We start from the raw sequence: 27,461 nt of genomic DNA, 5'->3' as shown, positions 1-27,461 counted from the left end.
CTTGCTAGAGTGCCTAGCACACAGCAAGCCCTCAGCATGTGCCAGCTTCTCTGAGGAAGCCTGTGGGTTTGCTCCAAGCACACACTGGCACAGCTCAGCCAGACACCTGGCACGGGGGCTGGAAGAGAGAGGGGCTACCTAACCACCGCCTTCCCTTTGCAGGTGAACTTTCTCTAATTCCCTGTTTACCAATCCTTCCCAGTAGTACCTTCCCCACTGTCAGGTGGTATTAAAAACACGTATTAACATAAATTAGAACCTGCTGGACTGAGAGCACAACTGACACTCAGAGGCCGTGTTTGGGGGTCCCATCTATATGTCCCACCTTTCACGGGCCTCCTGGGCTGGCCATGTGGAGAGAACACAGGTCTTAACAGCAGTCGCAATAATCAGAGGTGCTCCATAGTGAGTCCTTGGGTTCCGAGACCTCGCTAAGCACCCAGTGGGAGGGCCTGCACAACCTACCTATTCCCGGTTGTATCCCAGGGTCCAGCCCACAGTAGTTGCTCAGTAAATGAGTGATGATTGGAGGAGGATAAGAAGAAGAATAGTCAATATTAACCTGAGCTCATTCTTCCTCACAAGAACCCAGTGGGGGAGGCACCATAGTTCTGCCATTTCACAGGTAAGGAAGTTGAAGTGCAAAGAGGTTGAAGACTTGCCCAAGGGAATCCACCGGTGAAAGACACTCCTACCCCCCATGCTAGGGCCCCAGGAGTTGTCAACAGGGGCCTCTGGGAGCTCAAAAGGCTGCTGTGGCCCCAGGGAAAGGTTCTCAAGAGAATCTCTTCATCACATTCTGCTGTTACTAACCACCACTCATTACTCCACATGCATTTACCAGGGGGCCTGCATTGAGTCGCCCTGTGATGGGGCTGTGATGGGAGGGCCCCAAAATGAATTCTGGGGTGGTCGATACACAGCTGCTGCCACCACACCGGGCCTGTTCCCTCCCCAGGGGTCGTGAAGAACAAGTGTGGCCTCAGAAAGCCCTGCGCAGACAACTACTTCGCGTTTAAAATCTGCAGCGGGGCCGCCAACGTCGTGGGCCCCTCCATATGCTTCGAAGACCACATGTAAGTAAAAGAGGAACTTCGGTGGTTCATTTCTTGTATTTCATTCATTCATTAGCTAATTCAGAGGCGGGTGTGGGGCAGTCCCTGAGACCAAGCCACACCTTCCACAGGCTTCCTTTTACTCTGGGTCACAAATAACAATAATCCTAACAGCTTCCATGTCTGCCAGCACCTTGCTAAGTGCTTACAAAATCATCTCATTCAATCCCCCAACACGCCCAGACGTGAAACTATAACCTCATGTCTAGCTGGTGGTAGAGGCAAGATTTGAACTCAGGTCTGTCTGACAGCCAAGCTGCTGGGCTTCCTATGAAGGGAGATGCCTATGGGGAGGGTTCAAGATCAAGATCCATTCATCAAAGCCTGGAGGCAGCAGGTGCCAGACTTCCACCCGGGTGCAAGAGCAAAGCCAGGTGGTTAAGGCCCTGGGATAGCAAACTTAACCCTACAGAAGAAGACAGAGATGGGTGTTTTGGTCAGGATTCTGAACCTAACTCCAACTTGCTTAGGCCAAGCAAGGAACTTGTGGTTCATGTGCCCAAAAGGCCAGGCAATGGGCTTCAGGACCAGCCAGATTCAAGGGTTCAAACCATGTCATCAGCCTCCCTCTCACACCATCTTCAGGTCTGCTTTCCCTGTCATTAGATTCTATTTTCTCAATTTAAAATAAGCTTCATCATGTGGTAAAGGAGCTTGGCTACCAGCTGGGTTGAGATAATAGCCCTATCTAGCACCCCACAGGGAGGAGAACTTTCCCCTCTGAATTATCCCTGTGAGTCCCAAGACTGGGTCTCATTGGCTGGCCTGGGTCACATGACCGTGCCTGGCCCAATCCCTGTGGCCAGAGGCACAGGAAGCTCTGCTTGTCCAAGCCTGGGAGAGAGGTCAGTCCTGGGTACCACCTGGCCTGAGATGGAGAAGGACAGTTTGTCCAAGGGATAGCAGAAGACAGGAGTGTGGGTGCTGGGCAGTGAGGGACACAGCTGGGCTCCACGTGGGATCCCAGACACTACAGGACAGCAGCGATATTCTGGGTTTTGCCTTCCTCAGAGCCTGGGGGAGGTGGGCTGGCCCCCTCCAACACCTCAGAGCCCCAAGCAGGGACCTTCCCTTGTCCCTGAGCAGACTGTTCTGGTCCAAACATGCCATGAAAGACTCCTCGGAGAACCCAGCCCACCGCTCCTTTCCAGGAGAAAACAGGTGGCCCACATTATTCTGTGTGCTTCCTGATGTTTCTGCATCGCATCACGTAGACCCTCTCGGAGTTCCAGAGTCGCAAAAGCGTAGTGTTCCTGCCACGCTTGGGACTGACTGTTGGATTTGGTTTTTCATTTCTTCTTCAGGATCATGAGTCCTGTGAAAAACAATGTGGGCAGAGGCCTGAATATCGCCCTGGTGAACGGTGAGTTGCCCCCCAGACAGCCCCACCATGCTCTTAGCACTGGGGAGGGCAGTGGTACATTCATTCAACCAACATTAGCTCAGCTCCTACCACGTGCCTGCATCACGTGCTGTCAGTTGGGGAGGCCTGGCTGGTCCTGTGGGAGCAGAAGGTCTGAAAGCCTTAGTCCTACTGAAGTCCTGGCCAGGCCTCTGTCACACGTGCCTGTCCCAGGGGACACACTTTTCCTATGAAACATGACCCCATCCTCAAGGCTACCCGGAGGCTTAAATCAATATACATGAAGCCATAAGGGACAACCAACAGCGTGAGATCACAAGCTGAGGATACACCTTCATTCATTCATCCAACAAAGCTCAACAGCAGACAGTGTGGACCAAGCCATGTCCAGAGCACTGGGGGGTCCAGCTGGAAGCTAGAAGAACAGGACCCGACTTTACAACCCCCTGTGGGTCCATGAAGTTACAAACAATCGCAATGTGCTGAGCACAGAGGAAGGAGAAGGAAGCAGAGCTCTGGGAGATGGGACACAGAGCTGGGGGCAGGGCGAGTCTGGGAGGCTCCAGAGGGAGGCGGTGCTCAGCTGAGTCCTGTAGGGTGGTAGGGGGTAGCCGGAAGAAGAGTGGGGGGGCTCCTTCCAGGCAGGGTCAACACTGTACAGGAAGCAGGGAAGGGAGGAGGGACGAGAGGGACTTGGGGGTCCACACAGGGTGATTCTGGCTGCAGCATGGAAGGGAGCAGGCAGTGGTGAGAGGCAAGGCTGGGGAGGCCGGCAGGGCCAGAGGGCGAGGGGCTAAACATCTTGCTAAGAAGTGTGGACGTGAAGCAGAGGGCAGTGGGAGCCTCGGAAAGGGTTTGAGTAAGACATGAGGGCCCAGCCCCAGATTCCTAAAACTTCCTTCTGGTCTGGAGTAGGGAGGTTGGAGGCAGGGAGACCCCAGAGGAGGCCCGATTCTCACTAACCCTGCATCTCCAGCAGGCGATAAACGGAGGCCAATAGCAGGCCAAGCCTGAAACACGGACACATTTCAGGAGGGGGTGGGTTATAGGGATCCAGGAAGGACCAGGTGGTCTGGCCCCAGCCGAGACCCTCCTCTCTGCCTTTGGCTCTTAGATGAGGGACAGAGGCCATTTCCCTGGATCTAAGAGCCACTTCCTGGGACAAAAGTCAGGGCAGATGAGAAAATGGCACAGTGGACGCTCAGGAGGGAAAAGTTTACGCTTGTGTGTAGCATGATCGTATAACCAAGGACGTGACAGGGTAGGATTCGAACGCTGACCCTTTGCCCCTAGAGGAGCATTTTCCCCTCTGTCAAGAAATCTTGCTGGGTCAGGGGATAGGTCAAGGCCTGGAGCAAAGATGGAACCTTGCCCAAAGTGGGGTCAGAGGGCAGTCCTGGCCAATTTCCTGGGAGCCTAGGAAGGGTGGGGGCTGGGAGGGATAGGAGGCCAAGCAGGGTGGGCCTCCTTCAAAGTCATGAGGAGAGGAAGCCCTGACTCACTCTGGCCCCTTCCTGCAGAGGGTATGCAGGCAGCTCAGACTGGTCTCAGAACACTTCAGGCATGCAGGAAACACTTCAGCTGCAGCTGACCTGGCTGAAACCTGCAGGTTTTCTCTTCCCCCAAGTGGGCCACTGCCAGAGACGACCTCTTGAATGGTTTCTGATGAGACCAGCTCAGCCTGGGGGCTCCTTCCTCATCCCTCACAAAGCCCAAAGATAAAAACAACCATTAATAATACTGAAAGCTAACATTTGTTGAGCATTTACTATGTGCTACCTAGTTCCTTTAACCTCATCACAATGCTAGAATGTATCCCTATGTTCCAGGTAAGCAATGGAAGCTCAGAGAGGTTAGGGACTTCCCAAAGTTACACAGGCAATAGAAGCATCTAGATTTTAACCCAAATCGGGCTGGTTCCATTTCTTACTAACTCCACTGAACTACCTCCCTAGACTAGAAATGCCTCTAAGTATGTATATACAGCTCCTACTGCGGCCAGCTCTGGGGAAGCCAAGGAACCACTTTCAGGGTCATCTGTATAATGAGCCAGAACAACAGGATTGTTAGATTGGTAGTTCTTAACCTTCTAGGGGGCAGAGATTACTCTGAGCAACTGTTCAAACTACCTTTCCTCACCCTAATTCCAGAAAAATCCACAAATGCACAGAATCACAGTTTCACAGGTTCATGCATCCCCTTCCAAACGCCGAGGGGCTTGGACATTAGTGACCCCGAGAATCTGGAAGGGGGCTGCAATGTGAGCTCCCCTGCACCCAGCAGAAGAGCCACCGCGACCCAGGCCCCTGTCCCCACCCTCTTCAGGAATGCACAAACTGCGTAGAGGGAGGGGAAGGGTGGTAAAACGTAGAGCTGTTATCCCCTTTGCAACACCCCCATCTAGTGGCGGAGAGTGAGAACTGCAATTTTCCTCCGGAACATCCGCTTCCCTGGAGGACTGGGACCCTTTGCAAAACCCACAAAAGCAATTGAGATTACTGGACTCAGGACACTAAGAACAGTTCGGCCCAATAAAAAACGCTTTCCCTTCAAGAGTTAGAGGACTCAAATTGCAGATTTCCTGAATAGATAGGAATAATAATGACAATTGTAGTTATTTTCATTACTGTTTTGCAGCTAAATTTTATCTTGTATGCTATTTTAAATACATCTTATTTAGTTCCCACAGCCCATTGCACAGATGCAAAAATTTATGTCAAAGTGCTAAGTCGTGTGTTAGGGAGTGGAAAGGCATAACACTGGTTATGTTCTTGTACCTTTCAGATCAGCCCAACAGTTACTGAGCACATACTTAGTCCTGTATGCTTTCTACAGGACCTGATTTTATTCCATTATTACTCTATTTTTAGACCTTAGACTAAAGACTAGTAATTTTCCACAAGATGACAAGCAGAATGACACATTACAGGAAATAATAGTTCTGCCTCTCTCATCCCTCTCTCATAGGAACCACGGGAATGGTGCTGAAACAGGACTATTTCGACATGTACGCTGGAGGTAGGTACCTCTGTTGGCACTGAGCATGGGTAGGCTGAGCTCCTTCCTGTGGCAAGGGAGCTATCAGGGTGCCGGGGTGCTTGGTTCTTGTTTCCACAAATGACAACTGGACAGAGGCATGGTGGGGGTTCACATTATCCTGCTGCATTTGAAATGCCTTTCAGCTGTCTTTTGGGGCTGTCCCAGACACAGACCCTAAGACAAGTATGCAAGGGCATTGTTTTATTTGGGAGGAGGTGATCTCAGGAAATGTCAGTGGGGAGGTGAGGCAGGGAAAGGACAGCAGCTGGTACGGCGTGTTATCGAGCCATTGAACACTACAGGCAACTGGGACTCAGGAGCCAATGTCAAACACATGCCTCAGAGATACCCCAGAGGAGCAAGGGAGCTGGAGGGAGCAATCAGGTTCCCACCCCTGATTGCTTGGCACGTCCCACACTCTGGCCAGCCCCAGGTGCGAAACAGAATATGGAGGCCAAAGACCTTCAGGCAAAGAGATGCTGGTGCTGGCAGTTGGAGGCCAGCATGTGTGCAGCTGAAGAGCTAAGGACGAGGGTATGTGGCCCAGTTTGCTCTGCTAGGTAAAAGGTATTTTATTTTATTTTAAGGCCACAGGCATATTTAGTGGGCCCAGAAAGGACAGCTCTGAGGCACTAAGCTCTCGGTATCTTTCTGCAGCTGTCTTTCTTGTCTGCACAGACATGCTTTCTGAACGTCTCTGTGCACAAGGCCACCTCTTAGAAAGTCACAGTACTCCTTGCCCTGAGCAAAGCCCAGCAACAGGGCACTGACCTACTTGGGTTGGAGGCCAGGACATCAAAGTTCCCACCGGCAGCTTCCTCATTATAGTGTACTAACTATATGCCCAGGTCTCCTGGCAAAGCTGCGGGTAGGGGCAGGCCTCTCATCCAACACTCCAGACATTTTTCAAACTGTGATAGAATTAGCCCCGAGCCCAGTATGCCACCTGCTGCCCAGCTGGCAACCCTGCCTCAACAAGGACTGAACAGGCCTCAACAAGGAATGAAAAGCAACAGGGTGGCCCTTTGCAGCAGGGCTGAGGTCTGGGCCCTACAAGGACTGGTTTCCATGGAGACACGTGAACTCAGCTCAGCCCACTTCTCGGAGCCCAGCTCAATTCCATTTCCCTCCCATGTCCACGGGATCTTACCATAGGGCCAGCTCTGGGCTCAAGCATCACAGGTTGCCGAGCATGTGACCACTCACCCCAGCTCCTCGCACAGTGGAAGGGTCAGGCTGCTGCCAATCAACTGGCTCCCTTCTTCCCTGAGTCCCCCATCTTTGCCTCCACCTCTAGGGAAAACCTACCTTACCACATCCACCTAAACACGTGAGTCCAAGATGGGAGAAAGCCACCAGGTAGCAGAGAGCAGAAAGCCTCTGGGCTTTGCAGACAGAGGAGGGGCTGAAATGTGGGAAGTGCTTCCCAGAAGTCACAACTGGGGCATGTTTGGAAGGTGATCTGCAGCACCGCCCTTACCGATGGGCAGCTGGAGTGGGCAACCCAGGGCTTCAGAGGGTCCCACAATGGCCATCCTCCAGCTGCCTCCCACCTCACTGGTGGGGTCTGCCGACCAGGGGATATGCCAACCTGGAGCCTGCCTCAGGGCCCATGAAGGCCTCTTCAGGTGTGCCCCCCAAGCTGCAGACACACCCCGAGGACCGAGGGGTAGCCAGGGGTGGCTGTTATTGCAGGGGAGGGTGGCGTGGATGGAGTTTACACAGGCCGACTGGAGTATCCCTTTGTGGGCATGCAGTGCTCCTGGTGCAGGAGATGGGTGAGAAGAGAGGGGGCAGGCCGTGGGCCGAGGGCCAGAGGCCTTCATTTATTCTCTGTCCAGGCCCCTGATGATGTTCTGTGTGGCCTGGTGCCAGGGTTATGGAAAAGGCCCAGTCTCTGGAGTCAGAGACTTCAGGCTGCATGACCCGAGGCAGGTGACACCTCTTGAACCTCAGTTTCAACATCTGTAAAATAGATATAACCATAGTGTACACTTCAGATTGCTGTGAGGCTTAAATAGTAACTTGCAATGATCAGTGGAAAGGGCCCGCCTGGCTGGTGGAGTGGCCCAGGGACGCTCATTTAGTCTTCTCCCTTCCTTTGCGTCCTCCCTCACTCTGTCTACATGATTCAGAAGCAAGGAGGTCATCTGTCCGAATGAAAAGGGGGAAAAATAATTAAAAAGATGAAACTGTTTTATAATGCTTTATTATAAACTTGGATGTAATCATGGCTGATGGGGAACCAGAAACAGAAGCATTTTGAGAACATGTTGCCCGCTTCCCACCAGGGACAAAAGAAGATAGACAATGACTTTTTAAAGTGCAATGATAATTCACAGAAGGCACACTGTCCTCTCCGATCATCCACTGTCCATCCCAGAGAAGAGCCGGATCTTGATATCTGCTAATAAATTAATGGTACTTTCAGACCTCATTCTTTTATCTCAAGAGTTCAAGGGCCATTTCACTAACGGAGCAGCTGTGGTTCTTGACCGGAAGCCTCTATATGACTGAACTGGTTGGCAGCCAGCCCTGCTTAAGGGACTTAATTCTTCTCCTAGGTCCAAAGCATCCCCACAGAATACTAACAATCAGGGCCACTTCCTGGGTAAGTGGCCTGTGGGCAGGGCAGTCACACAGGCCCCACACTTAGAGGAAATTCATGTTTGGCTTGAAGTTCTGCTGTCACAGTCTTGAAATTCTTAGTAATTTTTTGACAAATAGCCCCATATTCTCATTTTGCACTGGACCCCAAAAATTATGTAGCCAATCATGCTAATAATTGTAATTCCATTATAGTGTACTGACTGACTATATGACCAGAGGCATCATCACATTTGATCTTTACAAAACTGCTGTGAGCAGGGCTATGAATCTTCCTCATTTGGCAGATATAGCCCCTGCTCTACCCACTAGGCCAGTCTTGTTCATACGTCAACCTTCAAAAGCCCCCTGCACAGTTACACCATATCCAGAGAACCATCAGCATTTTCAGTATTTTCTTTTAAGTTGGCTCACTTATTTAAGCAAATAAATATATTTTAACAGAATTTATATCATTGCCTTAAGTAGAAAGTAATTATTGCTTTTTTAATCATAAAAATAAGCACAACAGAAACAAATCAGTGTCCTAGACGTGCGCAGGGAATGATTCCCCACCCCACGTCCCACCCCTCCCCACCAGGTGCACATCTAGGCCTGCTTTTCGTCAAATGCAGAGATTTTGCAAGTGCAGGGAGGTGTTAAAGATGCAAATAGAGCTTGTTCTTTGATGTAAGCTAGAGAGTTGTCGGAGTCTGGTGTTCTCTCCCAGTGACCCCAGTTGCCTGCAGTCCAGTGGGTGTGCCCTCCAAAGAAATCCAGGCAAAAAGATGTATGTACCCCTATGTTCACTGAAGGGTCATCTACAATAACCAAGATACGGAAGTAATCTATGTTCTCAACACTGGATGAATGGATAAAGAAGATATGGTGTGTATATATATATATATATACACACACACACACACACACACACGCACACACGTATAATGAAATATTACTCAGCCACAAAAAAGAATGAGCTATTGCCATCTGCAACAACATGGATGGACCTACAGGGTATTATGCTAAATGGAATAAATACAGTATGATTTCACTGATATATGGAATATAGAAAACAAAATAAATAAAACAAAACAGAAACAGACTCCCAGGCATAGAGAACAAACTGATGACTTCCAGAGGAGAGGGGAGTAGGGGTGAAGAAGGTAGAGGGGATGAGACGTACAAATGTTTAGTTACAAAATAAATAAGTCATAGGTATGGAATACACAGCCCAGGGAATATAGTCAGTAATATCATAATCACTTTGTATGGTGACACATGATTACTGTCATGGTATAAGGTATATAAATGTCAAATGACTGTTGTACACATGAAACTAATATAATATTATATGTTAACTATATTATATGTTAAATAAGTCAGCAGAGACAAGCTGGGCTCTTAACCGGTGTAGAAGGGGGTGGAGGGAGCTGTGCAAAGAGCCCAGAGTTCCTGAGAGGTGACGGCTCCATGCCCTGAGTGGAAGCCGCCAACAGCCCTTAGGCCAGTAGTTCTCACCACAGGCTACCTGTCAGAATGGCCTGGGGAACTTTCAGGTAACAGAGCCGGCCCCAGACCACCTAAATAAGGATACCCTGGCTCCGTAGGTTGGGGAGCCCCACCCCAGGGTGCCGCCTCCTGCTGGCCCCTCAGCTTCTGATGGAGCCTGGTGTGAGCCTGTCCAGGCCACTCCTGGGTCATTAGGGCGGTAAGAAAGAATGAGAATGACCAGCAGTCTTTCTCCTAAATGACCAGCACCTTGTTTTCCTTCCTCCCCTAGATGTTGAGCTCCTGGTGAAATTCCTTAAAGGAATTCCAGACGGCATACTGGTGCTCGTGGCCTCCTATGATGACCCAGGGACCAAGTAAGTGGGAACCTCTACCTGCCCAGCTGGGAACAGAAGCAAACCAAATGCTTCCAAACCCCGCATGCCCTTTCCCGCTCTCCCCCCCAGTTTCATCTTCTGGCAACTTCTCCGGAGGAAATAACCAGCCAAGCGCACAAAGTGGTGTTCTGAGAGGTTTATCACAGCCTTGGTTATAACAGTGAAAAACTGGACACACTCTCCCTGTCCAGTATAGCTGACCAGTTACAGAACTTATGACAGATGGTGATAGATGATATATTCTTAAACATACCTAAAAGAGGATACACTGAACCAGAAATGATGATTTGGAAAATACTTAAAGACATGGAAGAATGCTCTTTCTTTAGTATTAAGTGAAAAAAAAAAAAAAGCAGGTTACGAAAGAGCTGGTATGATCCCACAGTACATGGGGCAAAAAGACATGAAGGAAGTATTTTAAATTTTTACAATGATTCTGTCAAGGGGGATGAGGCTGTAAGTAATTTTTAGTTAATTGTGATGTTCCATGTTTTCCCACTGAACAAGTATTACATTTGTAAACAGAGGCCAAGACGTTCTAACACCTCTCCAGCTCCCTCTGAGTGGTCTTTGGACAGGAGTCCTGGCCCCTCTGCCCTGTTCTTCCTGAGGTGACCTTGGCGGCTTCTGCACATGGCGAGGGGGGCTGAGAGCTTGGGAAGCTCCCCCTGCTTCCATCCCGCTGCCTGACCGCCTTCTCTGGTCCTCTGCAGAATGAATGATGAAATCAGAGCGCTCTTCTCCGCGTTGGGCAGCTCCAACGCAAACCAACTGGGCTTCCGGGACAGCTGGGTCTTCTTAGGGGCCAAAGACATCAAGAATAAGAGCCCTTTTGAGCAGGTGGGTTCCTGATGGCCTCCCCATCCCAGTGTGGGGGGAGGGGCAGTGCCAGGGCTGGATGGACAAGGGCTGCGGTGGCACAGGAAGGACACACAAGACAGTGTGGGAGGGCCGCCTGGCTGTCATCCACCCAGAGATCAGAAGGGCCTGACTGGCTAATCCCCCGCAGGAAGCAGCCTTGACCATTTTGCAAGGACATATACAAAGGGGGCCAAAATATAGATACAGATTTTAAGAAGGAAAAAACTGTATTTAAATTATAATACTCGATATATACCAATAACAAAAGATGAATACAAGTCACGTTTGACTTCTGCAATTACAAGAGGTGCTCAAAGTGGTTACCATCAGCGTAATTTTAATATAGGTTTTTCCTTCCTTAAAATGTGTATACATTTTTTTGGCACCCTCTGTATAAATGTGTAGATATATAGATAAGTTCCAAAAAGAAGGAAAAGGAGAAAAGAAGGGTGAAAGGAAAGTGAGGCCTGGAAGAAAGAGAAATGGTGTAGAGATGAAGCCTGTGCAGTAGGGGGAAGGGTCCCCAGAGTAGGGGACGGGTCGCTGGCTTCCGGTCCCAGCTGCCACGTTAGCCACGCCCCTCCTCCCCCATGCCTCACTCTCCCCACCTGTAAAGGGCAGGGTGTGGACCAGAGGAGCCCAAGGCCCCTTCTAAGTTCACTGTGGAGAGGGTGAACTGACACCAAGAAGGGGACACAGGAGAGCCCACCTGAGTGTGTCAAAGGAGTCAAGAGGGGTCCACAATATGGGGCTCCACAGTCACTACTGGGGTGACCCAAGCAGAGGGAATCAAGGAGGCACCCAGAGGTAGACTTTGTGGAGAGCTCACAGGAGGAAGCGGGAGTTGGCAGAGGATTGGGGCCCCCCAGAAAGTGTTGCATCTTCTTCATGAGCAGTGTTCATCTGTGCCTCCCAGCTCAGAGCAATTCTGAATCCTGGGAGAAATGGCCAGGCCTTCCCCGGCATGGTGGTGAGAATGTTCGGCTCTGCCCAGACCCAGGATGGGGAGCTGAGGGTCAATGATTTGGACATGTAGGAGCACTGAGGAGTGTGGACTCTGTCCTGAGGCAGTGGGGAGCTATGGGAGGCTTAAGAGGGAGAGTGACAAGAGTGAATTGATAATATGAAAGCCTAGCATTCAGCAAGCACTTGCTCTGTGCAGGCATGGCAGAGCAAGTTCCCTGCAGGGTCTTCTTAATTAACAGCCACCATGAAGTGGGGACAATAATCATGCCATCTCACAAAGGAGGATCGGGGCCTTGGAGAGGTATTAACCAGCTTGCTCGGGTCTCAGAACTACTCCGTGATGTGGATGGGTTTCTTTCTCATCCAGGTCTGCTGCCTCCACAAAGATTGCCTGTCCTGATTACTTTTAGGACACCCTGCCTGGCTGAGCAGGGAGAGCACTGTGGCAGGGGAACAGTCAGAAGGCAGGGAGGAGGCGATGCACAGATCGGATGAGCAACACAGCAGCCGGGAGGGGCAGGGGCTTGGAGGCAGAGGGACAGAGTCAAGAGGCCGTGTGCTGAGCTCTAGGATGGGGACCACGCTGGGGCTGCAAGGTCTTTCGCCTTATCTGGAAAACGTGGGCCTAGTTTGTAGGTATGTGGTTTCAAAAGAATGTATTCAGGTAATTGGAAGTGACTTTTAAAAAATGAGGAATAGTACAAAGGAGCTTGTGCTAGAGGAGAAAAAGAGAGGACCCTCTGGGTGAACAACACAGGAGGCGTGGGCCACAGTCTCTAGAATGTCCCCGTGGGGCTGCTGGGACAGGACTCTCTAGGAAGGGGCTTGAGGTTGTACTGGCAGGGCAGCCGCTCTTGTTACTTAAAGCATAGCTTCCAGACCCACCAAAACTAGGCCAAGACAGCAAAGAGAAAGCACGTAAGTAGAGGAAAGTCCGCACCATCCTTCATCTGAAATTTATGATCAGGTGATGGACCCATTACCCAAAAATGAATGGAAGACCATGACGGGATTGAAACCTTCGTGTCTTTTGTTGCCAGACATGGGAAACTGGGTTTTGGAGAAGCTGCATCTAGAATTTATTCTTTTTTCCTAAGAGTTAGCCATAATTATTCCAATGGTAAATTTTGCCATTTACATTTTTTCTTCCAGAAACTAAGCCTGAGCATTTAAAACACAATCTTAACTGATTTTGTTCTCTTTATATATTTGTTATTAATATTAATTAATATTGCATAGTGGCACTACTACTTACCAACTGGGTGGCCATAAGCAATTACTTTGGCCCACTATGCCTCAGTTTCCCCATCTGTATAATGGGATAATAATAGTATGCACTTCTTAGGGCTATTGTGAGGATTAAATACATAAGGCATCTTGTGCCTGGCATAGAGCAAGCATTCAAGAATTGCTGGCATGCTTCTTTTTATTGTTGTTATTATTCTTTGGGATGTCCTAGAGAGGCTGACAGATAATTTGGGAGAGAGGCTAAAGCACTCCAGCCCCGCCCCCACACTTGGTGTCCCCCTGCCCCTGCCATGACAGGTAGTGACTAGGCTCTGTTCCCATCTCTGAAACCTTGGGCTAGTTGCATCCCCTCTGAGCCTCTATTTCCCCATCTGTGAAATGGGCTGGTACTATCCAACACTACCCGTCTCATGGGGCAGTGGTGAGGATGAATTGAGTGAAAGCATTTAGGTTTTAAAAAGCACAGTGCAAATGCAGGTGTGAGTCCTAAACAGCCTCCCCCATTGTCAGTGTTTCTCCTCTTTTTAGTTCTTAAAGAACAACCCAGACACGAATAAATACGAAGGCTGGCCGGAGATGCTAGAGCTGGAGGGCTGTGTGCCCCAGAAGATTTTGTAGGGTGCCTGTGGCTCTTCCTGGGTTGCTGTGAGCTGGACTGCCAGAAGCTGAAGGACCGTGGAGGAAGAGACGGGAGCAGGAGCCACAGCATGGAAAGTGCTGAAGGTCCTCATAGAGACCGGAAACAAAACCCTCCCATGGACTAAGGCATCCTACCTGGAAGTGGCCAGCCTTAGAGGGTCCTTCTGGAGCGGGTGGTCGATAGAGAGAGCAGGTGTGTTTTCCCTCAGGAAATGCTGACTCACCCCTGAGAGAAGATGGACTGCTCCCACCTGGGTACAATTAAATTTTATTTTTGTTGATTTTGAATGAACTTTCTGACCACTCAGTGTGCAGCCTTTCTCCCTGGGATCAAAATGGTCTAGATTGGGATTGCTTGGGCTGCAAGTTTGGACAGGTTTGTGACAGCTTCGGGCACCTGGCTAAGCAGCAGGAAGAGAGGTTGGTTTCACAGGGATTTCCTTCAGGCCTGAAAGAGTCCATGGTTCCGAGCGTAAGGAGTGAGATACACAGAAACAGAGCCGGAGGACTGGACACGGAGCTTTGTCTTCACCACCGTTTGGATGAGAGCTGGGGAGGAGGAGGAAGTGGGGAGATGTGACAGAGGCTGGAGAGAATAATCAGACCCTAAAGCAGGCTTCAGGGGAAGCAGCCTAGCTGTCTTCATGTGGGTTCCCCAGGCGCAACCCCCAGGATTTATTTGGGAAATGATTCAAGAAAACACCAATAGGGGGGTGGGGAAGTAAGACAAGAAAGAAAAGGAGCCAGTAAAGGGTGTGTTGTCGACTCAACTACTGCTGTGCTACGTGGAGCTGCCCCATGGGGACCTGTTGGAATCAGTATAGAACACACACCCCAGAGAACTCTTAGTCAGGGGTGAGAGAGCTGGGATCCCTGTGTACCAACGCCCATCTGTCATTGTTCGAGGGCTGCTAGTGTTGGGGCCCATGTGGATTCCAGGGTGCTTTTCCTCTGTCCTATGCAGGTAAGAGCGGCCATCTTGTCTTCTCAGAGAGTCCTCAGCCAAGAGATGTCCACTCCAGCCACTTGAGCCCACTGAGATGGTGGCGCCAAGAAAGACGGTGTTAAGGCCCTTTCATAGGGTCTCTGAGAAGGGCCCTCCAGCCCTCGACCAAACCCTGGAAGCAGAAAGCGCTGGTCCTCAGGCTCCTGGAGTGTGTACCGGGGAGACTGCAAGGCTCATAGAAAAGCTGCCCACACCCCAAGTGCACACGCCCTGAGCAGTGGAGCAGCAGAAGCCCAAGCCCTGTGCATGCCACTGGAGTGGAGCTCACAGTTCCCAAGCCCTGGTGACAGGTAGGGCTTTAAATGTGCCAAGGAGGTCTGGGGTCGACAAGGACGGAGTGGAAACCTTTGATGGGGCCATGGTGAGCTAGGACAAGGGCTGCAGTTGCAGAGGGGTCAAGATCAATGTTCAGAGCCTCGTGGGTCAGCTGTGAGCAGGACTGGCTGAGGAAGGAGCCCAGTCAGCCACCCTGCCAGCCACCCATTTTTAAAGGGGAAGTTTGTTGGCAGCCCCAACAAACCACTTACACAGACACCCACATCAATATAATGCTTGGCAGCTTTACATAGCAAATAAATTTGCTCTTTCCTCCCATTTTGTTCCAAGTGGCCAGGCCGTCTGCCCACACCTGACAGTCCGTGCTGACAAAGGGCTGCCGCTGAACTCCAACACCCTCCCTTCCCCACCCCCATGACTAACTGAGTCTAGTTGTGTGAGGGGCTTCCAAAAGCCGTGGACCCCAACCAAGCCACCCCTTTTCTCTTAGCTGACTCACTTCTGTTCTAACCGGTAGTTACCACAGGCAATGTAGCTGAACAGAAAGACCAGCCAGGCCTGTCTGTCAGGGGCTCGTGGGCATTAAATATGATAACATGGCCACATCACCCACAATTGTCGGCAATGCGAAAAAATAAATACATAGAAAACATCTGGCCAGATACCCACTCTGGGAACGAAGGAGGTAGGAAATTCCCATTATTACCATAAACAACCTCTGCATGTTTGGATTTTTTTTTTCTTTACAACAAGCAAGAATGCCTTATGAAATTAAAATAGAACCAATAAGGACGGCCAAAGCGAGTTCATGGCCAGGAACAGGGCTAGGCACAGCTCTTGGCAGTGGCACTATTTTACAAGGACATGGGGTGGCCGCCTGACGGTAAGAGAAGACACGTGGTACTGTTCTAGAAGCTGCATTGCACAACATTTTACAGAAGACTGAGCAAAATGTCAATGGGATGAATCAGAGAATCGGAAAAAGGATCTTGAGATGGGGAGCTTGGAAAGGCAGCAAAACTGGTCAGTCTGCACTCTTCTGTGGAGAACTGCCCTCAGGCTACTGCTTTGCTCCTGGCTCAAAGAAGACAAGCCAGGAAGTGCCAGAGTTTCTGTCTTTCTAAGATAGGCCACAGCTAATGACTGCTTGGCTGAGACTGTGAAAGCCCAGCTCCCTGCCCTGGGGCATGACAACCATGAGGCTTCATTTACACTGCAGAGTTCCCGTGGGATCAAACTGAAGCCGGGACTTTGCCTGAAAGCCTCCCCTTGCTTGGTTGCTTCCCCTTCTCCATCCTGCTGCCCCACGCCCTTACCCGTCTACTCCAGGGGCCAGTCCTTAATAAATTACCTGCACAAGAATCCTCATCCCAAAGTTGGCTCCTGGGGAACCCCTCCTAAGAGAGGCCGTGGGCATGGCTCCCTGCATGGGACTGAGCCGCGGGCTGGGACTAGGAGACAAGAGCACTGGTCTGCAGCAATTGTTGTCATAAAAAGGTCAGTTCTCTGTAAGGAAAAGCTCAGAGGGAGGGATCTGCCCTTGCCGCTGCCACCTGGAGCCTGAGGGAGAGGCCGTGTGCTGGTGCACGCTTGGGAACACGAGGCCGAGACTGCGGGTTATGCCCCTTCCACCTCTCCCTCCTGGACCAGGCACAGGGCTCAGTTAGCTCAGCCTCCAGATGGGGTTATGGAAAAGGAGCCCAATAAACCATCAGCTGTACCACCAAAACCCACCAAGGAGACAGCATTCTAGAGCCAGCCACCCTGCCCCACCCTGGGGTGGGCATCGCAAAGTGGCAACGTCAGTCAGACTCCCAGCATTATTGGCCAGTATAGGGACCCCCAGGTCGGCTCAGGATTGGGGCAGGACAGAGAGTCCAAAAAAATGACTGCAAAGGGCTTAGTCTATATCACTGAGTCTGTTACCCATTAAGAGTCAGTTTCCTCACTCAACGGTTACTACTTACCAGTTATGTGTCGGGAACTGGGCAGGCACTGGTGGTACTACAGTGAAGGAAACCAGGCACAGTCCCTGCTCCTCGTCTAGGGGGGACACAGATCAAGAAGCAATATGGCTTGATAAGGACTAAGTTAGGAGAAAAACTGCAGGATCAGGGAAGGCATTCTGGAGGAAGCAGCATCCACAGTCGGTCTTAGGAATGTGTAGGCGTTCCACAGGCAGAGAGCGGAAGGAGCAGTGTGCCAGTCGAGGAAACGCAGCATGAAAAAGGCCTGGATGCTGGAGATGCCTGGAGGAGGCAGAGCGCAGGTGATACGGGCTGAGGCAGCAGGGGAGAGAGCCTGAAAGGCCTTGTGCGCTGGGCACGGGGGCTGGGACTTTGTCCAGGGGCCATGGGGGACACACTGAGAGATTTGCGGTTTTTACAAATTCCTCCTGACTGCTATATGGAGAAGGGACTGGAGGCAGGGAGGCCAGTGAGGAAGCTTCTGTATCATCCATGGAGAGAGAGTGGTGGCCGGGAGATGGCATGGGGATGGGAAAAGGGGGACCAGTCCCAGGGATATTCAGGAAGTAAAATGGACAAGACTTGAGGACTGATTTTTTTATCATCGGATTGGACAAGCCTTCAGGAATCTTTGCAAGCTATTCATAGCCTCAGAATTTGGGGCTTGTATTTCCCTACCCCCTCCCCACCAACATGCCTCTTCTCTCGCCCAGGGAGTGAGGTTGGGGAGAAGAGGGGGAATACTATCTACCTGTTCCCTCAGCCACAGGGTCTTCCCAGAGGCTGTAATTCTGATCCTCGCCAGTGGGTGGCAGCCCAAGATAGAAAGGGAAGAGTGGCAAGGTTTCCCCAGTCCAGCCAGTTCTTGGGAAATGTGTTGTGCTTAATGGACTGCTTACCTGGGACTTCCCAATGGGCAGTGGATTTACCATCACTATTACAAACAGCATCATAACAACACCTAACTTCTATGAAGAATTGCTGTTATCCAAATATGCTCTGTGCAGTTTTGCATGAGTTACCTCATTTCATCCTCTCAGCCCCATGGAGTGGGGCCATTGTTATCCCCTTTTACACATGAGGAAAATGAGGTTCAGAGAAGACAAGTGACTTGTCCAAAGTCATACAGTTAAGGAGCCTCAGAATACGGATTGGAATCCCAATCTATCTCCATCACTAGGGAAAAAGACTCTTCAGAAACACTTGCCCTAAAACTATTCTGAGGTAAACAGCATCCACCCCCCACTCTTCCTCCTCTCCCCCATCCTCCTCTTCCTCCTGAATGCCTCCAAAGACATTTGAAAATTGCTCAGAACCTCTGAGTCAACATTTATCTGCCATCTTTGCTTTGGGAAAGATGGAGAGGGCGTGGGTTTGAGAGATTTGGAACTCCTCGTTTCAAAACCCTCCCACATTTTGCAAGCCTTGCTTCCTTCTAAAATGTTTATCCCCATTTTGCAGATGGAGAAAGAGAGGCTAAGAGCAGTGCCCAGGCCACACAGTGAGAAAGGGCAAAGCTGGACCGGAAACACCTGGTGCTTGGCACTTCACCACCAGCTGTCATTTCATAAATCATTGTGTCTGTATTACAAGCACCTCCTCTGTGCCAGGCCTTGTGCTAGACTCTAGGGCCACCACCCCAATTCCTCCTGCCCATAGCATGGGGTCCAAATGTTGCATTTCAGACCCACATCCTGCCAGGAGCCTGGCTTCAGACCTTCAGCCATTCGAGGCCCCCAGTCAACCAGGCTTTCAGTGCAGCTCATAAGTCATATCTCAGCAAGACTCCAAGCAGATGGGAAAGAATTAATAAATGTGTAAAATTCTTTTTATCTCCTCCCATCCCACCAACAGCCAAGCTGGTGGATAATTTGGGGATGGCCGCCAAAGGAGTTTGATCTTCAAGGTTGACTTATGGCATTTTTACGGCTCTGGCTGACTGCCAACTTAGTCATTGCCCTTTACAATTTTGTGAACACTCTTCTTACTACAGGAAATCAGAAGCTGTACCCTAGCCATGATTGGAACAGGGAGAAAAAGAACTGGGAGCAGCCGTGGCAAAGGCTGGACTCAGGAGAAGGGACAGAAGGAAGCATCACATTTTGCTTGGCTGGGGGGGGCATGGGTGTTGAGAGACATGCAGCAACAACAAAAACAACAGCATTAATAATTACCATGCAGGGCGCACTTGCGATGAGTCAGTTAAGAACGCTATATACGAGTTGGACAATTAAGTTCATGAATTCATCCTAGAAAAAGTACTACATACCTCATTGATGAATATCACCAGGGTCACCTTGGAAGTACTCCCCTTGGGAAGCTATGTACCGACGCCTGCACCTAGTCCACCCTTCAAAGCAATTTTGGAACTCTTTCTGGAATGGCCATCAGAGCTGTCATCATATTACCCTTGATGTCCTGAATGTCGTCAAAATGTCTTCCTTTCAATATTTCCTTTATTTTCAGATAAAAAAAGAAGTCACTGGGGGCCAGATCAGGTGAGCAGGGAGGGTGTTCCAATACAGTTATTTGTTTACTGGCTAAAAACTCCCTCACAGACAGTGCCATGTGAGCTGGTGCATTGTTGTGATGCAAGAGCCATGAATTGTTGGTGAAAAGTTCAGTCGTCTTAACTTTTTCTTGCAGCCTTTTCAGCACTTCCAAATAGTAAACTTGGTTAACCGTTTTTCCAGTTGGTACAAATTCATAACGAATAATCCCTCTGGTATCAAAAAAGGTTAGGGGTGGCCAGTTAGCTCTGTTGGTTAGAACATGGTGCTAATAACACCAAGATTGCCAGTTCGATCCCCGCATGGGCCACTGTGAGCTGCGCCCTCCTTACAAAAAAAAAAAAAATGTGTTATGCAAAAAAGGTTAGCAACATCATTGCAACAAGTTCATGAACTTAATTGTCTGACTTTGTATTTAAGAGTATTTTGTTTAATCCTCCTCCATCATTTCTTCATCCACTCTACGAATGTTTATTAAGTGATTACAATGTGCCAAGCACTATTCTAGACCCAGAGGGTAACCTGACGAACAAGACAGACCAGGTCCCAGCCTTTATGGAGCTGTCATTACAGGTGGAGAAGACAAATAATAAACAGAAATAATATCATTTCAGTTGTTGATAAATGCTATAAAAATATAATAAAGATAGAGAGTCTGGGAAGCTGCTTTGCATAGAGAGTCAGGGAAGGCTTCTCTGAGGAGGTGATAATTGAACCTGAAGGATAAAAAGAAAAGAAACATGCAAAGATCAAAAAATGGAGTCAAGGGAGAGAGATGGGAAACATTCCAGGCAGAAAGAACAGCAAGTGCAAAGGTCCTGAGGTGAGGGGAAATGTGGTATGATCCAGGCACGGTCATGTCAGGAAGAGAGGTGGGTGGGAGATGAGGTCCGAGAGGCAAGCAAGACTTGATAGATCATGTGTGAACCATGGGGGATTTCATTCAATGGGCAAAGAGAGATCTAGTACACCTAATCCTTGATATACCACTAACCGCCATTTCATAAATCACACAACCTCCTCTGTACCAGGCACTGTACTAGAAGAAAGGGAAGGGTGACAAGTTTTCCCCCACCCACCCAGTTCTTGGGAAAGGGGTTGTGCTTAATGGACTGGTTACCTGGGACATGCCAATGCGCACTGGGTTTACCATCATTATTATTAACAGCATCATAACAACAGCACCTAACTTCTGTGGAGAATCGTTACTGTCTAAAGATGCTCTGCTCAGAGCTGTACATGAATTACCTCATTTTATCTTCACAGCTCCATGGGGTAGGACCATTTTTATTCCCCTTTGGTCAAGAGGAAGGTTATAAAACACAATGACATGATCTGATTTATGCTTTAACAAAACGGTGGCTTCAGCTGCACACACCTTCCCCTTTCAGCCCTCAGAGCAACCCTGTGCTGTATGATTATCTGATCCCCCCACACACACAGATGAAGAAACTGAGGCTCACAGAGGTCAAATCACGTCCCCCGGGTCACTCAGCGAAACCGAGGGTCCTTATAACTCTGATTAAATTTAGTTTTAAATCTTAATTCTAGAAATCATCTCTCCATCCCTCTATGCCCCTCAGAGACTTAGCCTTTCCCCCAGATAATCAACACCCCCCAAGGGAGCAGAAGACAGTAGCCAGGACCTGACTAATGGTCACGTGGTCTGGACCTCAGGCAGCTAAAGATAACATCTTGACCTAAGTTATGGTTCAGCTCCTCATCCCTAAGGTGGAACGACCCCCTGGCTACTTTCCCACGAGGCCAGACAGAAGGACAGCAGAACAGACCTCAGAGCTGTCCTCAAGACCTGAAGAAATGATTCACTACCTTTACTCACCTCTGACCAATCAGCTCCCAACATGACCCCAAATCTATAACCTACAGTGTCTTGTGATTTTGCTCTATATAATCTGTAACCTACACACCACCAGGGAGTTCAGGCTTTTGAGCATTAGCTTCCCAGTCTCCTGGATGGCACTATTCATCAATAAAATAGCCAATATTTCTCCACTGCAATCTTCACTGTTTAGTATTTGGCTCCGGTGTCACTGGGTGGACAACCTCTTTCTGCTCTATAACAACAGCTGTGAAAAACAGAGCTATGATTCAAGTCCAAGGTGATTCCAGCTTTAATCTTGCCCCGTGTTTGTGACAGAGCGAAGGAAGGGGGTGGCAAATCAGGAGGAGGGGACTCCCAGGGGGTACTGTGAGGACTTGGCCCAGAGCCTGCAATCTGGCCTCCAGATATTTTCCTGGCCTGAGCCCAGACCAGCCAACCTCCAGCCTTTCCCGCCTGGATTGCTGCCCCATTGAATAAAGTATTCTGCTCGGGGAGAGCCCTGGCCACAAGTTTCTTCGAAAATCTATATTAATAGGGCTGTGCAGCCTGAGGCATACATCCCCCTGCAAGCCTGCCCCAGCCCTGTGCCCTGGCCGCCCCACGCAGCGTACACTGTCTGGGCCCTGTCTGTTGAGCAGTGCCCAGCCTGGCAAGAAGGCCAAGTCCTGCCCGCTGGGCCGGCCAGATGTCACACGCCGCAGCTAAGCTGCTGGCCGCACAGTGAGAGGACTGCTTTGCTTCTCCCCAACTCCCGGCTGCCTCAGTTTCCCTTCCCAAGAGAGGCAGGGGTCCAGGAGGTGAGCCACAGAAACCCCAAGAGGGCACATAAGCCACGTGGGGACACAAGGCCCCTCTGTCAAGATCAATCACCCTAAGCCTGTCTGAGGAGCTCCAGGCTTCGGAGCAGCTGTGAAAGTCGCCTTTGTGCCTGAGGAAAATGAGCCGAGAGAGGACCAGGGGCCCTGGCCCAGGGAACCCCTCGGGCTCCAGCTCCTGAAATCAGCACCAGCAGGAAGGACCCCCAGCCTGGCCCCTGAGGCCCACCCAGGCCTGGTGCCCACTTCGTGCCATGGGAGCAGCCCAGGGAAAGAAGGTAGGAGCCCCCGAGGGTCCTGTTGGGGCCCTGGACTTGGGAAGGGAGACTGGATCCACCAGATGGGAGCCCTCACCCACCCACCCACTAGCTCCCTGGAGCCTCAGCCAGGCACTGCCCACCGGCCTCTCTCCCTGAGCTCACAGCCAAGACTTGCATCTAGAAACCTGGCTGCGGCTCAGAGTAAACTCAGTGCCTGATCTCTGCATCTCTGGAACGGACCTGGGGGCTGCCCAATCTCTCAGCAACCTGGTCTTATGCACACTCCTCTCTACTTCCCTGCAGTCAGGCTCCCTGACCACCCCCACCCCATTCTCCAGAGGAGTGTCAGCACAAGTGGGTGTGGGGGAAGATAAAAAAACAAGGATCATTATAATTAAGTCGGCTAACCAGTTGGTACCGGATATAGGGTCATGGGCAAGTTATTGAATCTTTCTGTAACTCATTTCCTCATCTGTAAACTGGGGACAGTAGTAGTCACTGTCTCAGAGGCTCCTAGTGAGAATTAAATGAATTAAAATGTGTAAAGTGTTCAAAACAGTGCCTGGCACATAGGGGGCTCTGTGTCAGCTCTGCTCTGTTATTATTAGAATGCTCTTCATGGCGTTATGCAGCACCTTCTCATTCTGGGCTCTCAGTTGGGGGTTTGTAGGAAGCACAGCCAGTGCATTGTTCCTGAAAATGCAGTCAGTAGACCCCGTGTGTCAGCATTCGAAGTGGAATATGGGAAGGGACTAGTTAATGGTCACCTTCTCAGGTCCCACCCAGGCCTCCTGGATCAGAGTCTCTGGAAATCTGAATTTATTCCCCAGCTCTCTGGGGATTCAGTCCCACATCAGCCCAGGACTGTGACCCAGGGAATGGGCAGGCTCCCGGGTCCCACCTCCTCCTCCTGCTTGCTGTCCTGTGCTGAGAAACTGAACCCCCCTGGATCTCAGCTCCTGGTCTGTACAGTGGGACACGCCATGAGATGATGCTTGTGAGGGCTGAGCATGCTGTCTGACACCCAGCGGGCCCCAATAAACAGGGACTCTGGTTTTCAAACAACCCATGAGGAGTGAAAATATGTCAAGTGTTCGAAACAGTGCCTGGTACATAGTGGGTTATGTGTCAGCTCTGCTGTCTTATTATTAGAATGCTCTTCATATTATTATCCAGCACTTTCTAAACCTGGGCTTTCATTTGGGGGTTTGTAGAAAGCATAGCCATACAGTGTTCCTGAAACTGCAGTGTTCCTGATGACCTAGTACTTTAAAGGTAGGGAAGTGAGACTCAGAGGCAAGTTGTGATTTCTTAGCCAGGGTCATACAGCCTGTGTGGGGGGTGGGGGAGAGCAAGATTTTGGCCTCTTTCTGCTTCAGTCCAAACTTTCTGCCAACCCAGCCCATCCCACATTTTTTAAACATAAAGTAAAACACATCGTGGACCCCATGGAGGAAGCTCTCTGGACCTCAGTTTCCCCATTTGCAAAATGAGAGTGATGGGCTGGATAATACCTAGGAATCTCCTAGTGCTGGCCTGTGCTCCTGCCTCCCCTCAGCAGCTCCCAACAGCATTATCCTAAAAGCTTAATGTCCTAGGGCTGTCACTCCCCCGCCACACACACACACACACACACACACGCACACACAATGCTCACTCCTGCCTGCAGGGGCCAGTGTGGGTTGCCTGCAGTAGGGGCAGGTAGATTATCTGATTCAGCCCTCTGGGAGTCCTAGAGCTGCCTCCCCAGCCAAGCCTTGCGCCCCGGCCCCAACCAATGCCTTTCACAAACATCCTTCCTATTTCTAGATCCTATCTGTGCTGAAGGTGAATGTGAGGAGAGAGTCACCTTGGAGACAAGCTTCCCAGGCCTGGGAAAGACCCTACCAAGGTCTAGACCAGGAATAGCAAAATATGGCTCATGTACTGCCTCTCCCTACTCCCTCGCCCATGGCAGACATCACAAATCAATCACTGCACCCTTTCCCACTAAGTCTAGGCAACCTCAGAAACCTTCTCAACACAGCATCACCAGTCAGTCAGAGCCAGCCCCCAGGTTGAAAGCCATGCCTATCCCTGAGCCCAGCCCATCACCCACCCTCAGGGAAAAGCCCTCTGGGGAGAAGGCAGCAGGGCACAGTGATTGGAAACATGGGCTTTAGAGTCAGACAGTCCTGAGTCAGTTCCTCCACATCCTCTGTGACCTTGGAGAAGTCACCATACAGCCTCAGATTCTGCCTCAAGAAGCTACAGATAATAGTCCTGGTCAAAGTGTTATAAAACCTAAATTATATCATGCCTGGGACAAAAGAGGTGCTCAGACAATATTGTCTCTTCTTGAATTTGATCCTTCACACCTGCATCCTTTCTGACCCTCACAACTGTTGCTTTGAGCCAATGAGGCATCAATGTTACATCCCCAGTGGCAGATGAAAAAGCTGAGGCCCAGCAAATGTGACTTCCCCCAGCTGGTCAGTGGTGGAGCCGGCCTGGGGGAGGGATGTGAGCATGCCCAGACCAGGCACCCTCTGGGATCCCTCCATCTGTACAAAACACCCACCCAACCCCCCAGGTGCCTACCTCTCTCTTGTGGTCTGGAGGCAACAGTCCAACTGGCCTCAGTGTGGAATGTAATGCCTAGCACCCATACATTTGTTCTGCCACTAGCTTGTCCTATAAATGTCATTACTATTCTCAGGGGCTTCCAGACCCCTTCCCGCAGTTACAGTTTAATCATGATCATAAAATAACAGCTCTAGAAAACCCTTAGTGATGTGGTCCAGTCGCCTCCCCATTATACAACTGGGAAGACTGAGGCTCAGCGAGGACAAGGACTTGCCTAGGGCCATGCAGCCAGGGCCAGGGCATTTCCACAATGCCTGGCAGCCCCAGGCCAAAATCCAGAAGCACACAAGAAAACACTGGGCCTCCTCCCGCAGCACCATGAAGGGCGGGCCCAGCTGCCCTTGGAGATGACTCCTGCATGCTAAGTGCACCCTCTCGATCCACAACTTTGCCTACAGCATCTTCATTTGCTCCTGCTCCAGCCCCCACAGAAAATACTAACTGGGTACCTGCTGTGTGGTGCTGGGAGCTGGGCCAAGGATGGAAAGGCATGGTGTCTGCCCTCACGGCCTTCCCTGGAGGTTGGGGAGACTCAGCAAGCAAATAATGACAGTTGGGAGCAGCCCATGTGACAGTGGACACAGAATGGCTGGTCAGATGAGGGTGTCAGGACCATCGCTGGCTTCAGTGTAAGGCCTGGGTGTGAGGACTTCAGGCAGGAGGTGGATGCAGAAATCCTGTAACTCGGATGTTTTATTTAGAATGATGTCCGCTATAAGGAATGGAAAGCCCAGCTGCAGCTGGTGTACACAGTAAGGAAAAGTATTGGGTTTCCTAAGTGGAAGTCCACAGGACTTTTCTCAGAAGCCCCCAGCCGAGGTTCCCTTATATTCCATTGGCTCAAATTGTCATGATCTCATTCCTGACTTGTCCCCTAGGGAGTGCCAAGGGCATTTTGCCTGGAATCCTGAACCTGTCTCTGGCAAAGGATGAAAGTGGGACCGTGTGGTTGGTTGAGGCCAACCAGAGCCCCCTTGGAGCTGGAGGTCAATCCCCAATGGCAGGGCTGCTACTCAGTGGGAGGAGGGAGGACAGATGCTGGACTTAATCATAATGCCCCACCCTCGGGGAGAGGTGGCACGGTAAACAGAGGGAACAGAAAGAACTTGACAAGTTCAAGGGTGTGGCAGAAAGAATACTGGACCAGAAATCAAAACACAAACATTGTTGCTTCTCTTCATCTTTGTGAACTTCCCTTGGATCCGGCACTTTTTAATCTGCAAAGTGAGTGCCCTGTCCACTACCAAGATTTTTGCAAGGATCAAATGAAGGTATTTTCAATATATGGAAACAATGTCTCTGTTTGGAACATTCCAGAAGCTGCCAGTTGAGCGTGTGTTGATACTAGAGAGATGAGTGCAGGCTACATGTCCTGGAGGGAGCCTGGTTTTAAGTCCTTCTGTTACTCAGCGAGGTCGCAGGTCCTTGGGCAGCAGGGGTCTAGGACCCACTAGCAACTCCTACCGGCCTCAGACATCAGCTGAGATTCACTGAGATCACAGGGTCTGGGCCCTCATCCTCAGCCCCCACTCAGCAGCCTCTGTCTCTCCCCACGGAAGGGGACAGGCCCACAACTTTCTACAAGCTATTCCTATACAAGTTCAGCACCTCAGGACATGACCTTAATTCTACCCTTAAAGAGGCTGATACTAAAAAAGATATTAAATGATACCCTGATACTACAAATACATACATATTACCGATAACAGCTCAGGTGCATTGCAGCTTTTGCACGAATTGTCTGTTTGGGTACTTTTATTACCCAAACATTCAGACGCATGGAGAGATGAAAAGAGAGGCACCCAGCTAGAAAGTGGTAGAGTTGAGATATGAAGCAGTGCCCCCACTCCTCAGTGCCATGGGGAGTCTATAGTGGGGTTCTCAAAGCACCTGTAATGGGAGGCTCAGGGACAAGAGGAGAAGGTTGTCAGGAGCCCACGGAGAATGAGGGAAAGAACAGCCACTTCTTACCCCAACAGAGGCAGAGCTGTCGTCCTGCTGGCAGCCTCCTCACAGAACCCCGTCTCCCAGAATCACTCCAGCCTCTCGGCCTTTACCCACACCAGGCCCACCTGGAGTGCCCTCCCAACTCCTACTCAAATCCAGCCCATCTCTGACTTCCAGGCCCAGCACCTGCCCACCTGCTCTTGTCAGTGTTCTTGGACCAGGTGTGTCTTGAGTTCTGACTGCACACCTGACAGATATTCCATCCCAAGGTGTGAGGGAAAAGGAGGAGAAGGAAGGGTACCACCTACTGAGCACCCACCCTTGCCAGCCACTGTGCTAGGTGCTCTCATACGCTTTCCCTCCAGCCCTCCCCATGCCAACAACAAGAGACTGCCATGCCCGAGTCATGGGTGAGCTACACTCATGGATGAGCTGCTCTGCCCCTCTGGGCCTCCATGCACGTCCTCAGGCCTACACCCTGCCTGACACTGAGCTCAACACACCAC

The 27,461-nt window shown here is 50.4% G+C and overlaps 2 protein-coding genes across 7 annotated transcripts in view; both read left to right on the top strand.

The window, feature by feature from the left end:
* FAM3D (FAM3 metabolism regulating signaling molecule D) overlaps window positions 1-16,332 on the top strand; it is a 36,168-nt gene extending 19,836 nt beyond the window's left edge. For 4 of the 6 annotated variants that reach the window (XR_012489723.1, XR_012489725.1, XR_012489727.1 and 1 more), the window contains 7 exons: window positions 959-1,076; window positions 2,420-2,478; window positions 5,446-5,496; window positions 9,887-9,971; window positions 10,706-10,832; window positions 13,596-13,961; window positions 14,671-16,332. Coding sequence is in view for 1 of the 6 variants with exons in the window: in XM_019724121.2 (XP_019579680.2) it covers window positions 959-1,076; window positions 2,420-2,478; window positions 5,446-5,496; window positions 9,887-9,971; window positions 10,706-10,832; window positions 13,596-13,685 (530 nt within the window). In the remaining 5 variants the exon portion in view is untranslated. The other 2 variants (XR_012489726.1, XM_019724121.2) reach the window with 2 other exon arrangements.
* Window positions 16,333-21,966: 5,634 nt separating this feature from the next.
* Window positions 21,967-27,461, top strand: part of FAM107A (family with sequence similarity 107 member A) — a 57,244-nt gene continuing 51,749 nt past the window's right edge. Inside the window, exon 1 of the mRNA XM_019724129.2 lies at window positions 21,967-22,401. Coding sequence (XP_019579688.2) covers window positions 22,378-22,401 — 24 coding nt within the window. The 5' untranslated portion in view covers window positions 21,967-22,377. The remainder of the gene's footprint in view (window positions 22,402-27,461) is intronic.

Source organism: Rhinolophus sinicus, linkage group LG10, assembly GCF_036562045.2.
Source record: "Rhinolophus sinicus isolate RSC01 linkage group LG10, ASM3656204v1, whole genome shotgun sequence".
NCBI classification, from domain to species: domain Eukaryota; kingdom Metazoa; phylum Chordata; class Mammalia; order Chiroptera; family Rhinolophidae; genus Rhinolophus; species Rhinolophus sinicus.
This window is presented reverse-complemented; position numbering and strand designations above follow the sequence as displayed.